The sequence below is a fragment of the Prionailurus bengalensis genome, chromosome D1, assembly GCF_016509475.1.
Source record: "Prionailurus bengalensis isolate Pbe53 chromosome D1, Fcat_Pben_1.1_paternal_pri, whole genome shotgun sequence".
Lineage (NCBI taxonomy): Eukaryota > Metazoa > Chordata > Mammalia > Carnivora > Felidae > Prionailurus > Prionailurus bengalensis.
In genome coordinates this window covers 100227866-100244291 of record NC_057346.1, presented here as the reverse complement: position 1 = coordinate 100244291, position 16426 = coordinate 100227866, and the positions used below count along the sequence as shown (strand labels likewise).

The window sequence follows — 16426 nt, the reverse complement described above, 5'->3', positions numbered from 1 at the left end:
TGGTATCTTCAAGCCAAGTAAATGAAGGGTTTTATCCTTGTCATAGAGACTTTTGTTTATGGTATATGGTTATACCATCACTTTTGACCATGAAATTTAACAGGTGATTGCATTTGGATCTCTATTCCATGAAAAGTGAGATTTATTTTTTGTACTATTAAAAAAAATTTTTTTTTTCTTAATGTTTATTTTTGAGACAGAGCATGAGCGGGGGAGGGAGGGGCAGAGAGAGAGGGAGACACAGAATCCTTAGTAAGCTCTAGGCTCTGAGCTGTCAGCACAGAGCCTGATGTGGGGCTTGAACCCACAAGCCATGAGTTCATGACCTGAGCCGAAGTAGGACACTTAACCGACTGAGCCACCCAGGTGCCCCAAACTGAGATTTATTTACCTGTGATTTCTAAATCTGTTAAATCCCTGGTATTTCACCAAGACTTCTTGGTAAAATAGCACTAGACTAGGAGTCAGACCTAGTCATTGAGAGCTGTATGATCTTGGGCAAGTCATTTCCCTCCTGGGTTTCATTACCTTTGAAATCAGAGAGTTGAACTAGATGATTTCTCATGTCTCTTCTACTCCTAAATTCTATGATTTTTAGGGAGAAAATTCCCTTCAGCATTCCTGGGATATATATCTAATAGTCCCATATATTGTGAAACTTCCCTATTGACGATAAAGAGGGATGGGGAAGGCTACAAGTAAGTATATCCTCCTATTTTCTCTAACCTTTAAAACTTTTCCCAGGAGAGAAAGGACAGTAATTAACTGGCTTTTGCAGAATTTGAGGAAAGCTGATCCTGCAGCTTTTCAGCTATAATTTCTTAACTCAGACTTCAGCAACTTCAGATCTTCTGCATCTTCAAATACCTCTTTTGTGTGTGCCTTTGTTATCCTTTACCTTGAAGATTTGTTTTTCTAAATTTCCCTTTCTCATCACAGAAATAAAAAAAAATACCTTCCTTGATTTGTGTTGCTGTGGTTTAGCAAATAATTCATACAAAGGTACAAAGGAATGATAGAGTTGACAAGACCACCTTGTAAATGGATTTTTAAAACTTAGTAACCCAGATTAATAAAAGGTGTTTTGAATGAGTACTTCTCTGGGTCATCCATGATCAGTTATCTACTCACTAAAAAATAAAATAACACGGAATCAGAATCACAAATGTACATTATTTACTCCCCTCTTCTTTTTTGAAATAAAGACCCAGAGCATTCCCTTCTGGTTGTGTATATTGAAACTGTGAATGTTTGAAATAAGAAACTTCAAGTTCAATGACCAAATTTCTCATTGAATTGATGTGATGTACTTCATTTATTTATCCATAAATCTGGGCCCAAAGAACAACACTAGTATATAACAGCTAGGGCAGGTGCTAACTGTGGGGTTCATAAATTTATCTTTCTATGGAAGCATTTTTGAACTGAATTGCTTAATATTTCAGTAGTATGAGTGTAGAGAATAGATGCCTGTAGGTCCAGTTGTCTCACTAGGCAGTTGAACATTGTTGTGAATGTAAGCCATGGAGCTTTTGTCTTGCCCTTTTCCTGACTCCTATTTATTTTCATAGGTTCTCTTTGTAAAGAGTCCTTTTCTGGCCAAGTTTCTTCTTCATCACTCATGCCACTTACTCCATTCTGGACTCTCCTTCAGTCGAATGTGCCTGTGCTTCAACCTCCATTACCTTTGGAAATGCCACCACCCCCACCTCCACCCCCAGAGTCCCCTCCTCCCCCTCCCCCTCCCCCTCCTCCTGTAGAAGATGGTGAGATCCAGGAGGTAGAGATGGAGGATGAGGGAAGTGAAGAGCCTCCTGCCCCAGGAACAGAGGAGGATACTCCATTGAAACCTTCCACACAAACCACAGTTGTAACTAGCCAGGTGAGAAATGCTCTTTGGCATTCCGAAGGGTCTCTGGGGACTGGGGCCTGACTGACACCATGTTTTATATTAGAAGAGGATGTTTAACTAGAGCTTTTAGCCACTGACTAGATTCTCTTCTGTTTCAGAGTTCAGTTGATTCTGCCGTCTCTAGTTCTCCTTCCACTAAAGCGATAAAAAGAAAAGCCACAGAAATTAGTAATGCAGTAGTTCAGAGATCAGCTACCATTGGTAGTTCTCCAGTCCTCTACAGCCAGTCAGCTATAGCTGCAGGTAAGCATTGTGATTGAAATCTGTTTTCCTGAACATATTACATCTTTGTTTTTGGAATTAGATGTCATAAAAGGCTTTTAGATATCATGTAAAGGCTTTTCATTTCAAGAACTCCTTATATGTTTTCCTTTCAGTTACTAAAAACTACTGTTAACAATTTGACATGTTCCATATTGTTTTCTGTGCACTTACATGACATCAGTAATTTTGATAATTTAAGTACCTTAATGCTGAAGTGCCTGTCTGGCTCAAGTCCGTAGAACATGGAACTCTTGATCATGGGGTCATGAGTTTAAGCACCACGTTGGGCTTAGAGCTTTTTTTTAAAAAAAAAAGAAAAAAGTACCATAATACTAAAGTATTCAGAAATATTTTGCTGCCAGAAAATGTGGCTGTATTTTTTGAGGACAAGGTATATTGGCATCATTTTATAGGGGATCTAACCCCCAAATCCCTTTTCCATCTTTTCTTTGTTTTTGCTTTGTCAAAGTGTCCTTCTTAATAGTTTTATTTTATGGTTTGTATGTTAGGTCATCAGGCAGCAGGGATTGGACACCAGTCTGCAGGGATTGGACACCAGGCAATATCTGTTAGCCATCCAGCAACAGGAATGGGTCATCAAGCCAGAGGAATGACCCTACAGTCAAATTACCTAGGACTGGCAACAGCTCCTGCAATTATGAGCTATGCTGAATGTTCTGTCCCAATGGCAGTGACTCCCACATTGCAGCCAGTCCAGGCCCGAGGTGCTGTGCCTACCACTGCCATTATTGAACCACCACCTCCTCCTCCTCCGCCACCACCACCACCACCACCGCCAGCTCCCAAAATGCCACCATCTGAGAAGACAAAAAAAGGAAAGAAAGATAAGGTACAGTAAATCTCTCCCAAGTTTTTATTTTAAAATGTTTATTGTTGAAGTGATATTCATGTAAAAACCAACATTTTAAAGTGTATAATTCAGTAGCATGTAGAAGTATGAGTTCTCCAACTTTGTATGTAATTTTCAATATTGACTATTTAGGCCCCCTTGTAATTTGATATGAATTTATTCAGCTTTTCTATTTATGCATAAAAAGCCAGTGGAGTTTTGATAGGGATTGCATTTCATGTCTGAATTGTTTGGGTCATCCTGCCATTTTAACAATATTGGATTTTTCAGTCTGAATACAAGATTCTTTCCATTTATTTAGGTCTTCAGGGTTTTTTGGGGGGGTTTTTTTGGCAATTTTTTGTAATTTTCAGTGTAGAAGTCTTTTACTTCCTTTCCTAAATTTACTCTTAGGTATTTTATTCTTTATTCTGTTGGATACTATCATAAGTGATCGTTCATTTGGTTTACAGTTTTGGCATTATATAACGTCCTTTTTCATCTTTTGTAACAGTTGTTTACTTAGTCTCTTTTATATTAATGTTGTTAACCCTTGCTTTCTTTTGGTTACTATTTGCATGGAGTCTGTTTGTCCTTTTACTTTAAATCTGTGTATATCCTTAGATAGAAAATTAACGTTTTACAACATCACCACTTCAATTCTGTTTTTTTGTTTATTTGTTTTGAGGGAGAGTACGCACTTGTGGATGGGGCAGAGAGAGAGAGGGAGAGAATATCTCAAGCAGACTCCACCACTGTCAGCACACAGCCAGGCACGGGCTCAATCCACAAACTGTGAGATCATGTCCTGAGCCAAAATCAATAGTCAGACCCTTAACTGACTGAGTCACTCAGGCTCCCTATTCAGTTCTGTTTCTTTAAATCCATTCTGCCAGAATACATCTTTTAATTGGAGAGATTTATTTACATCAGTAAATTACTAATTAATTATCAGTAGTTACTGACAGGGAAGGACTTACTGTTGCCATTTTGTTACTTGTTTTCTGTATGTATTCTGAAGATTTTTTTGTCCTCATTTCTCCTCTCACTGCCACCTTTTGTGTTTAGTTGATTATTTTAGTGACACATTTTGGTTTTCTTGTCATTTCCTTTAGCATATGTTCTATATTCATTTTCTTTTTTTTTTTTAAGATTTTTTAAAAAAGTGTTTTTTTTTTTTTTTAATGTGTATTTATTTTTGAGAGAGAGACAAAATACGAGTGGGTTAAGGGCAGAGAGAGGGGGAGACACAGAATCCGAAGCAGGCTCCAGGCTCTGAGCTGTCAGCACAGAGCCCGACGTGGGGCTCGAACTCATGAGCTGTGAGATCATGACCTGAGCTGAAGTTGGACGCTCAACTGACTAAGCCACCTAGGCGCCCCTATATTCATCTTCTTTATGAAATCATGGGTATTATATGTAATGTGCTTAAGTTATAATCAGTTTTAAACTGATACACTCTATTGCAGACAAAAACCACTCCTATATAGCTGCATCCCACTCCATTATGTTATTGGTGTTATAAATTATATTTCTACATATTGTGTGCCCAGTAACATAGCTTTGTAATTATTTTATGCTTTTGTCTTTTAAATTCTGTAGAAGAATAAAAAGTAGAGTTATAAACCAAAATCACAATGCTACTGATTTTCATATTCATGTGTTTACCTTTATCAGAGAACTTTATGTTTTTGTATGACAGCTTAGGTATTTAGCATCATTTCACTTCAACTTGAAGAACTCCCTTATGCATTTATTGTAGGATAGGTCAAGCAATAATGAACCCCAGAGCTTTTGTTTATTTAGGAGTATCTTAATTTCTTCTTCATTTTTGAAGGAAAGCGTTGCCTGTACAGAATTCTCAACTTTTTTTTTTTTCTTTGATCACTTTAAATACATCATCCTGCTGCCTTTGGCCTGCACCGTTTCTTCCAGAAATCCTGATAATCTTATTGAGGAACCTTTGTACATGACAGGTCATTTTTCTTTTGCTGCTTTCAAGATTCTCTTTGGTTTCTGACAAGTTATGTGTCACAGGGTGATCTTTTGGGGCTTATTCTACTTGGAGTTTGTTAGACCTCTTGGGTATGTATATCCATGTCTTCATTAAATTTGAGTAGTTTTTAGCTATTATTTCTTTTTAATTTTTTAAAAATTTATTTTGGAAATAGAGCATGCAGACAAGCAGGAGAGAGGGGCAGAGGGAGAAAGGGAGAGAATCTTAAGCAGGCTCCATGCTCAGCACAGAACCCAACATGGGGCTCAGTCCCACATGACCCTGGGATCATGATTTGAGCCAAAATCAAGAGTTGGATGCTCAACCAGCTGAGACACCTGGGTGCCCCTTGGCTATTCTTTTTCTTTTTTTTGTTTATTTATTTTGAGAGAGAGAGCATGCACACTAGTGGGAGAGGGGGAGAGACAGAATCCCAAGCTGATGCCACACTGTCACTTAAGAGCCCAGCGTAAGGGTCGATATCACAAACCATGAGATCATGACCTGAGCTGAAATCCAGAGTCAGACACTTAACCGACTGAGCCACCCAGGCACTGTGGCTTAAAATATTTTATTTCTTAAAGTAAGTTCTGCCCTTTTCTGTCCATATTCCTAGGATTCCCATAATGCATATATTAGTCCACTTAATGGTGTATTATAAATTACTTAGATTCTGTTCACTTTGCTTCATTTTCTTTTTTTTAATCTCTGAAAATGCATTTATGGATTTTCTTCAAATACTTATATAAATTCTAATTAGTTAACATATACAGTGCAATATCAGTTTCAGGAGTAGAATTCAGTGGTTCACAGTGTTTTTCTTTTTGCTCTGCAGACTCCATAATTTCAAATGACCTACCATCAATTTTGCTGATCCTTTCTTCTGCCTATCAGAGTTGGCTGTTGAGCTAATGAATTTTTCAGTTCACATTTTTCAGCTTCAGAATTTCTATTTGGTTTGCATTTTTTTATATCTGCCTGTTTGTTGATAATCTCATTCATGTGTAATTTTCCTGATTTCCTTTAGTTCTTTGCCTTTATTTTTCTTTAGCTCTTTGAATACATTTAAGACAACTGTTTTAAGGTCTTTAGTGAGTCTGAAGTATGTATTTATGGTTGGTTTCTAGAGATTTATTTTGTTCCTTTGAATGGACATGTTTGCCAGTTTCATCTGTGCTTTGTGATTTTTTTCTTTGTTGAAAATTAGGCATTTGGCAAAACAACTGTCTCTCCCGTCTTTGCACATGCATTCTCTTTGTGGAAAGACCTTCATTAAGAAGCCCAGCATGAAGGTTTAGATCTCTTTGGGCCTTTTCTGGGCATCTGTATCCCCTGTGTAGATTATTTTTTTATTTTTATTTTTTAAGAGTGTGCAAGCATGAGAGAGAGGTAGGGGGGAGACAGAGAATCCTAAGCATGTCCCAGGTTCAGTGTGGAGCCCGACACAGGACTCAGTTCTACGACCCGGGGATCATGATTTGAGCCAAAATCAAGAGTCAGACACTCAACCAACTAAGCCACCCAAGAGGCCCCCCATCTGTATACATTTAATTTATTATTATTATTATTTTTTTAGTTTATGTATTTTGAAAGAGAGAGAACTTGTGTGCGAGCAAGCAGGGGACGGGGAGAGAGAATTCCAAGCAGGCTCTTTGCTGTTAGCATAGAGCTGGACGTGAAGTTCGAACCTGCAAATCATGAGATCATGACCTGAGTTGAAACCAAGAGCCGGGTGCTCAATCAACTGAGCCACCCAGATGCCCCTAATTTTCATCTTCCTGTCTTACACCTTCTTTTTTCCTAGGAGCTTTATATGTTGTTTAGTATTCCTCTGCCCATAATCTCTGCTCATAGGTATCCACAAGACTGCAGTTTCCCTGTGGTTTTCACAGTGCTGCAGTACCTGCCGCTGCCTTTCAGGGCTTCCAACCTGAGATTCAAAATACGCTGCAATTACCGCTTGAGCTCCAAGTTAGTCAGTGTACCGAAACCAGTCCTTCAGGCAGCCACAGACAGAAGAGAGAATATTTTACTCTTCTCCTTTCCTCCTCAGGTAGGGAACTGAGAATTGGGCTGTTTCATCCCAACCACACAGGAGAGGGTGGTGCAAAGGCAAGCAAACATGTCACAAAATCTCCTACCGTTTTGAGTGTGACTTTTTTTTTTTTTTTTTTTTAGATTTTATTTTTATGTATTCTCTAGACTTAACATGGGTCTCAAACTTAAAACCCTGAGATCAAGAGTCCTATGCTCTACCTACTGAGCTAGGCAGGTGTCTCAAGTGTGGCTTCTTGATTGAGTGTTCTCTTGTTTGCTGCAGATCTTCAACTTGTTTCCAGAGTTCCCATAAGGCGATTTTAGTCTGTATTTGTTTTCATAATGTTTCCTTGGGGAAACAGGGCCTGGAGCTTCATGGTCTTCCATTTTACTGATGTCACGTCACATTCAGTGGCCACTTTTGAATGCCCTGATTACCCAAAGTTTCTCATCAGCTTTTTCTCTGTGTTGGCACTTTATCTGCCTGAACCAGAATCATTTCTCCAGGGATCAGCAGGGCAAATTCATTTGCCTTACCATGGTTAAAGGAACCTTACTGAATGAGATATGTGTTCACACAGAATAGGCCATGTGATTCCACTTGAAACCTCTTGTCCAAGTTAGTATTATGGTTTCAGAAATTATCCGGAAACGAAGTAAATATTATGGAAGTCAGTGATAACAGTTAGAACACTGTCTTTAATATAGTGTCAAGGTCTATACTATAGCATGTATGGTTCTCCTGAGCCAGCATACTGTTTACCACCTCCATATCTTTGCTTTGTCTACCAGTCCCACTACTTTTTGTTCTTTACACAATTAAATGTTAGAACAACCAGTGCTGGGGAATCATTTCTTGTATGAAGCCTTCCTTGACACTCTTTCTCCAATTCTCCAAAGATTTCATGCAGTAAGTAATTTCTTAGCCAGTCATGCTTTAATGGTTTTGTAAATAATACTTTAGGAAATCCAGAATTGTAATTTGTTAATATGTCATTTGTATGTACTTCATATTAAAACAACGATAATCTTATCTTTCCTGTTACAGGCCATTTTAAAAGAATATAAAATAATATACTTATTTCCTTGGATGTTCAAGAATATTTGAAATGCATGTTTTCAATCTTGTTGCTGAAGAATTTTGTGTGCAGCTTACTAGAAAATAAGCTAGGGTCACCTGGATGGCTTAGTTGGTTAAGTGTCTGACTCTTGGTTTCAGTTCACGTCATGATCTCACAGTTCATGAGTTCAAGCTCCACAGCAGAGCCTGCTTCAGATCCTCTGTCCCCCTTTCTCTCTGCTCCTCCCCTGCATGTGTTCTCTCAAGAATAAAATAAAATATTTATTAAAAATATCAAGTGTCCTAGGGGCGCCTGGGTGGCTTAGTCGGTTAAGCACCAAACTTCTGCTCAGGTCATGATCTCAAGGTTTGTGGGTTCGAGCCCTGCATCGGGCTCTGTGCTGACAGCTTAGAGCCTGGAGCTTGGTTCAGATTTTGTGTCCCCCTCTCTCTGTACCTCCCCTGTTCACGCTCTGTCTCTCAAAAATAAACATTAAAAAAAAACTAAAAATACCAAGTGCCCTTAAAAAAAAAAAAGGCAAGAAAACAAGTCCTAGCCATTGGATCTTTATTCATCTGACTGCCTGTTCCCCTGTAAAAATGTGCTGGAACAGCCATTGCAGGGGCCCCTGGGTGGCTCAGTTGGTTCAGTGTCCAAGTTTGGCTCCAGTCATCATTTCATGGTTCTTGTGTTCAAGCCCCGTGTTGGGCTCTTGCTGATAGTGCGGAGCCTGCTTGGAATTCTCTCCCCCTCTTTCTGCCCCTGTCTAATTTGCACTTTATCTCTCTCAAAATAAATGAACTTTAAAAAGAAAAAAACAGTCAGTATAATTCTTTATCCATGGTTTTGGATGTGATTGGCAATAAATAACTTCTAAAACAACTTATTTTCCCATGACAGGAATCAAATGTGATAAAAGATTTTTTCACAAAACCCATAGAAGTCAAAAGGAAACAACAGTGACTCTACCTAGAGCTTTGGATTTTAGGCATGTTTGACAGTGTTCAGTGAGAGGTCATACCTCACCGAGCCCTCTGTCCACTTATGACCGTTATTAGTTCATGTTACTGTTTACATGTATGGTTCCGTGCTAACCCCAGGTGGGCTGTTTTGGAGCTTGTTGGCAGGGTATGTATGCAGTGTGTGAGGCTGAACCACAGGTGAAATGACAGCCTGGAGTGTGGGTGTGTGTCGGGCTAAGGGTGTAAACACAACATATGGAGCACTCAGTTCTCCAGAACGTTAAGAACTGTCCGTTATAGTCAAAATATGGTATTGAGCTGAGAGCAAAGTAATAGAAGAAAGACTGAAAATCTAAAACTTACTTTCTCAGATTTTGGGGAATTAAGAAATATCTCTCAAGTACAGGCAGGAAAAACAGGGTGGGCCCCCATGCCTGGTCCAAGATGAGCCCAGCAGCAGTTAATCACATCTACCACTCAACTGCTTGTTGTGTTTCTAGTGTAACCTGGTCAGGTCTTCAAGTACATAGCTCTTCAAAATATAGGGATAAAAAACATGTTTCCCCCCATGTCTGATACAGGAGCCTTTGAATTTCACATAACTAATCACAGATTCAACAAATTTGGTTTTTGGTTTTATTTATTTTTTTAACATCAGGTTTTTTTGTTTTTATTTTTAATGTTTATTTACTTATTTATTTTTGAGAAGGGAGTGTGCAAGAATGAGTAGGGGAAGGGCAGAGAGAGATAGATGGAGAATCCGAAGCAGGCACCAGACTCCGAGCTGTTAGCGCAGAGCCTGATGTGGGGGCTCTAACTCATGAACTGTGAGATTATGAACTGAGCCAAAGCCGGATGCTTAACTGAGTGAGCCACCCAGATGCAGGTGCCCCTCAACAAGTATATTTTTAAGGCATACTATTTGTCAGGCATTCTCCCCAGAAGCTGGGGATGCAGAAGTGAATCAAATGTTTGTGGGGGAATACAAAAGAATACAAACCAAAGAAGTGGGGGAATGGGGTTGGGGAGACAGATAAGCAAATGCATACATGTTTGGTGCTTTAAAATGCAGTGAGAAAAAACAAGCAGTGTCAGGACAGAAAGCGGTCTTTGGGAGGTGGTGCTGTTTCCAGTTAGGTTGGTCGGGGAAGGCCTCTTTGCTAGGGTGCCATTGATCAGAAGCCTGATGATAGTGATAGAGCAAACCGTGTTGGATATATGTAGGCCTACTTTTGCTACTTTCACAAGATTTTTTTTTACTCTGAAAGTAAATACTTACTATAGAAAAAAATTAGAAAATGAAGATGAGCCAAAAAAATTTTATTATATCTCCTCTTAGAACCATTCTTACCATTAATATTTTGATACATCTTGCTTTGTAAATATTTGTTGTTAATTGACTTTGTTGCTGTTTCCAGGAAAGCTGGTCATTTGTTTCTCAGCTCTATTTTACTTAATGTGAACACTGCATTTAGTTAAAATTTGCAAGAGGAAACACTGTAATTCTGAGATAAGGGCAACAGTTTTGAATTCCATAGAATAATGAGGCTGAAGGAAATTTTTCTGACCTAATTTTATAAAAACACATTTATGGGTTTGGTTTTTTTTTCCAGTTTTTAGAATTTTGACCAAGCATTAATTAGATTTATAGTTGGTAGAAATTTCGAGCAAGAATTTATAATAGTATTTATATTTTGTGTTTCTGTCCTTTTGATTTTTTTTTTTTTGTCCTTTTGATTTTAAAGTTTACTTATTCCTTATATGTAAGAAGAACCTTGATCTTGTGTGGATCTTACTTCCATATTTTATGTATTTTCTTCCTTCTGACCTTTACCCTTTGTTCTAGGCAAAGAAGAGTAAAACCAAAATGCCATCTTTGGTAAAGAAGTGGCAGAGTATCCAGCGTGAGTTAGATGAAGAGGAGAACTCTAGTTCCAGTGAAGAGGACCGGGAATCAACTGCACAGAAGCGAATCGAAGAGTGGAAACAACAGCAGCTGGTCAGGTAAACAAAAGCTCCCAGATGAGTGGGTTATGGTGATGGTTTTAAAGCAGCAGTCATATTCTTTAAATCACAATCCTTAATTTTTGATATATTTTACAAACCTTTATCTAAAAGTTTATAATTCATAATGATTATTTCCCTGTGAGAATTATGATCTACCCTTTTTCAAAATTATAGATATCAAGAGTTTAAAATTTTTTTTAATGTTTATTTTTGAGAGAGAAAGACCATATGAGTGGGGGAGGGGCCAAGAGTGAGGGAGACACAGAATCCAAAGCAGGTTCCAGCCTCTAAGCTGTCAGCACAGAGCCAGACCCAGGGCTCAAACCCACAAACTGTGAGATCATGACATGAGCTGAAGCCGGGCACTTAACCGACTGAGCTATCCAGGCATCCCAAAGATAACAGTTTTAATACTTTATCCTACTGATTGTTTCTCTTAAGCAACAAGACTGTCCTTAACATACCTGTCTTAGCATACCAGGAAAAATACCTGTCCCACTTACCATGTAGATCCAATAGACCCTTTCATAAATTTTTTTTGAAATTATTTTACAGGGGCACCTGGTGGCCCAGTCGGTTAGGCATCTTGATTCTTGATTTCAGCTAAGGTCATGATTTCATGGTTCATGGGATAGAGCCCCATGTTGGGCTCTGTACTGATAGGGCCTACTTGGGATTCTCTCTTTCTCTCTCTGCTCTCTCCCCCCTCTCTTACTTGCATGCATGCCCTTTCTCAAAATAAATATTTAAAAAATTATTTTGCAAATAATTTACAGAAGTTAAAGGGAGGGGGAGGGGTGTGCCTGGCTGGCTAGTCAGTAGAGAATGCAACTCTTAATCTTGGGATTGTGTTCAAGCCCCGCTTTTATTATTATTTGTTTAATATTTTATTTATTTTTTAGACAGAATGGGAGTTGGGGAGGGGCAGAGAGAGAGGGAGACACAGAATCCACAGCAGGCTCCAGGCTCCGAGCTGTCAGCACAAGAGCCTGATGTGGGGCTTGAAATCTTGAACCGTGAGGTCATGACCTGAGCCCAAGTCGGACGCTTAACCGACTGAGCCACACAGGCGCCCCTGTTCAAGCCCCGCTTTGAGTGCATAGCTTACTTAAAAAAAGATTTAAAAAAGGAAGGGGAGAAAACTTCATTAGAGATTTTTCTAAGAATTTAAGCATAGCTAACTCAAAATGTTTTCTTTATTTTCTTGGTTTTAAAGGTGTCCAGGCTAAAATGAGTAACATTCTTTGGATGCAACTAATTGTTTAATTGTTACAACATAACCTGGAAGATACTCATCTCATATAGTGCTGCCATATTTCAGATTCATCTTTGATAGGTTCTAGCTTATCATTGCTTCTGGTTCTTAACATTTGCAACATTCATAAATGTAATACTTAACGAAACCATTTGGAAGAGGATAGCCATCTTTTGTTTCCTAATTGAAGGCGTTTTTAGTTTTAGATATATAAACACCAATTAGAATGGTCACTGTAAGAGGTTTTTTGTTCCTAAAATATCTATTTCATTATATACCTGCTTTCAGCGAAAATTTGTCTACTTATAAACCCTCTGAAATGAATTTTAGCATACAGCATCATAAAACCTGAAGGATTCCTGCCTGTCATTGTCATTTTAGGGAAATGACATAGTCCTGGTTCTTTTTGTTTGTTTGTTTGTTTTTTGTTAATATTTATTTTTGAGAGAGAGCATGAGCAGGGGAGGAACAGAGAGGGAGGGAGACACATAATCCGAAGCAGGCTCCAGGCTCTGAGCTGTCAGCCCACACCCTGATGTGGGACTCGAACTCACAAATCCTGAGATCATGACCTGAGCTGAAGTCAGGTGCTTAACTGACTGAGCCATCCAGGCACCCCAGTCCTGATTCTTGTTACAAAATAATTGGGTGGTGGTGTTCCTTTTTAATGAGAAAATTATACTTCTTTTTTTGTTAGAGATACACTGTTCACACATGGATCTCAAATTTGAGAAAATTCATCTAGGATGTGGTCCTCTTCATACCCATAGTCTGAAATGTTACTTACCCAATAAGTTTTACCATCATAATTATTAGAATGTACAGTGCCACTGTCTGTTTGCTTTTATCTTTTGGTTTGTTTAATACTTGCAAAGCAAAGCAGGGGCACCTGGCTGGCTCAAGAGCATGCAACTCTTGATCTCGGGGTCGTGAATTCAAGCCTCACTTGGGGCATAGAGCTTACTTACAAAATAGTAATAGTATGGGGGGGGGGGCGTACTATGAATGAAGATGTTGCCTCCAGACTCTTTTACTTCCTTGAAAGGTTACATGCTTTTTGGGGGCAACACAATAAGAAAGCTGGGGATGCTGTTACTGACAATTTGGGCTTTTGCCTCATCCTTGTAGGTGATTCTGTTAATTGGTTTTCTTATTATTTTAGTCTTTTTGGTATTGCTGGGAATTGAGTAATGATTAATTCCTACAATGATGAAATAGGAAACTATTTCAAAATGATAGGTGGGGAATCACAAAAGATACTATATTTAGATTATTTTAGATTTATAAAGATTTATAAAATGGATCCATTGCACCCGTTCTAGTAATTATAGTGTCTGAGTTTAACGTATTTTGAAGATTGAATAAGCTATGAGATGGCAATGCTTACAAATAGTTAGAACTGTTCGAAAGAGAATTTCAAAAACATTATATCCAAAGGTCTTTGATAGTAAGTTGAAGGTTAAAATATATCTTTCCTAAAGAATTGTAACTCCTTGGGGCTAAGAAAACTTTCACAAGAATTGTTGTATTCCTTCAATGTGACTTTAATGGTTACTGGAGATAGATAGAACTAAGCATGCACTCACGTATCCCTAAAACTGTAGAGAGAGTATATCTTTGGTTGACCCATCAGAATTAAGAAATTTGATGAAGAATATGCTGGTACTTAGCTGAGAAACTTTTCTTTAAAACTTTATTTTTGAGAGAGAGAATGAGTGTGAGTGGGGGAGGGGCAGAGAAAGAGGAGGAAGGAGACTCTGGAGACGTCAGTGCAGAGGCTCGTGCAGAGGCTCGATCTCAGTTCTTGACCTCCTGACCTGAGCCATAATCCAGAGTTGGACGCTTAACTGATTGAGCCACCCAGGCACTCCTGAGAAACTTTTGAAGCATTGTAATGAACGTAGTTGTGATGGGTCAGATTTTCAGTGTTAGGCAGTGGCTTTTGTTAGGAAATAAACAGTTTCATATTTTTTCTTTCCAGTGAATAATCTGTATGTTGTTTTCACAGTGGCATGGCAGAGAGAAACGCTAATTTTGAAGCGCTTCCTGAGGATTGGCGAGCAAGACTGAAGAGAAGGAAAATGGCTCCAAACACATAGTTTGGGGTGGGGTGGGGGTGCTTTTTTTATAGGTTTTTTTGTTTGTTTTTTTGTGCATTCAGTTCAGAGTCTTAACCAGTTTTATTGTCGTCAGTAAACTAAATGTTATGAGGGAGAGCATATAAATTTCCTGGGCAAAAGCAAGGACATACAAAGTTTTCACATTTGTGAAATGTAATTTTTCTGTTTTGCTGAAGGGTGAGGTGAGGTTGACTGAATGCTTTGACATGGCTGCCTTTATTTTCACACTGGCAAACTCAGCGTATTAGGTACATTAAACTCTGATTGGGAACATGTGGTTCATGAATATAATACCTCAGTGGAGGACTCACTGACAAAAAGTGAAGGATTTTCCTGTCTAGTAGAGGCTCATTTAGTTCTTAGTGTGGCTCTCTCTCATTAACTTCTACTCCAGAACAAGTGCAATTAAGAAGGCAGCTCTGTATTCTGTTTTGCTTAACTGGGATTATCGGAATCTCTGACGTCTTCTTCTAGCCTGCCACCCCTGAAGTGCTGAGGTATATTGAGGTGTTTACCTTGTGCTGACAGATGGCCACACTCTTTAGAGGATTCTCACAGATTCTAGAACTGATAGCTCAGTCATTTCACACACTAGTGGCATATTTAAATCTCAATACAGGCAGCAGCAGGTGTTCATATCTTTAATTTTGAGGATTTCCCCCCTCACATGTGTGGCAGTAAATGTAACAAGAGCCACTGTATGTATTAATGTGTCTCCATTGTCTTAACCTTGTTCCAAAATTCACCTCCCTTTTATGTGAATGTACTCTCCATAAAATTCCAGTATTTAAAAAGCAGTTTACTGTTCTGTACTTTCTATTGTATCACAATCAGGTAAAAGTCACTTTAAACTGAAGAAAAGGCAAATTGTGTTTTAAAGCTGTTTGTATTTCTCCAGTTTCTGACCTTGTAAATTTGTATATATGCACTAATAAAGCTTTTTTTATACTTCTGATTGGTTATCCTTGCTCTTCCAAGCCTGTTATATCATGATTGTACAGTCAAGACTTTAAGTCCAGTCATACTTGTCTTTTATCAAAAACAGCATAACGCATGTGTAAACACTGAAGAGAAAAGCTCTCGGGAAAAAGAGCAGCAGGATCTTGAGTCATTTGTGGGTGGGAGAGCTGTGGGGACGGTGAGAAAACAGGCTTCTAGCACCAGAAGGTACTCTGTGACTTAAATTTTGGAGCTTGTATACTATAATATTAGCTAACGTTTGACCTAAAATCCTGGAAATGATGTGATGTGGTTAACGTTTTAAGATTGCTTTATTCCCTCTGACTATAAAAGTAACCTCTACTTTGGTTATATTCATATAAAATTAACCAAAGACAACAGTTAATAGTTTGATTTTTATTCCAGTACCTTTATATGCATAGGAGTTTTGCCTACTGGGTGTCCTGTATATCAGTGTGTTTTATTTACGATTAATGCAAGTGTTGGGGTGACATTTTGTATATAAACTTTTTCTTATAATTTTACTAGAGCAAATTTCTAGAAAAGCTACCAACTAGCAAAGCTTTTAACTCCCTAGCAGTTCTCTAGACGTGTAGGAGTTGTTGCAGAGCACCAGTACGCTTGTCATTATCTTAACAGAATGGAGCACTTTCTAAAGTCAGATAATTCCATGGTCAAAATGTGTGGTTTCAGTTTTGTAATTTTTCAATTCTAGCTATGGGCTGGTGAGACTATAAGGTCAAAGAAAAGGGGAATCCGCTCCATCTGAGCAACACGTACCAGTTACCTAAACCTAAGGAATGGCAAAGAAGTCTGGAATTACTTTTGAGGCCTGCTAACTGATACTGTATTCACCGGTCTACTTTTGGTTCCCCAGAAGCGGGGCTGCAACTGAAAGGAGGAATCAGTGTGAAGAGCTGGAGGCTGGCCAGTCTTCCACCTTTTCTAGGTTCCTCCTTCATACCTTGGAGGCGGGGCCTCGCTCCCCGGAAGCGTCCGGCC

At 38.8% G+C, this 16426-nt stretch overlaps 1 protein-coding gene across 2 annotated transcripts in view; it reads left to right on the top strand.

Moving 5' to 3' along the window:
• The window catches only part of FNBP4 (formin binding protein 4), a 44661-nt gene extending 29242 nt beyond the window's left edge, over positions 1-15419 (top strand). For both annotated transcript variants that reach the window (XM_043582504.1, XM_043582503.1), the window contains exons 13-17: positions 1572-1882; positions 2011-2155; positions 2686-3026; positions 10929-11086; positions 14353-15419. In XM_043582504.1, coding sequence (XP_043438439.1) covers positions 1572-1882; positions 2011-2155; positions 2686-3026; positions 10929-11086; positions 14353-14443 — 1046 coding nt within the window. In that variant the 3' untranslated portion in view covers positions 14444-15419. The remainder of the gene's footprint in view (positions 1-1571; positions 1883-2010; positions 2156-2685; positions 3027-10928; positions 11087-14352) is intronic.
• Positions 15420-16426: the final 1007 nt, after the last annotated feature.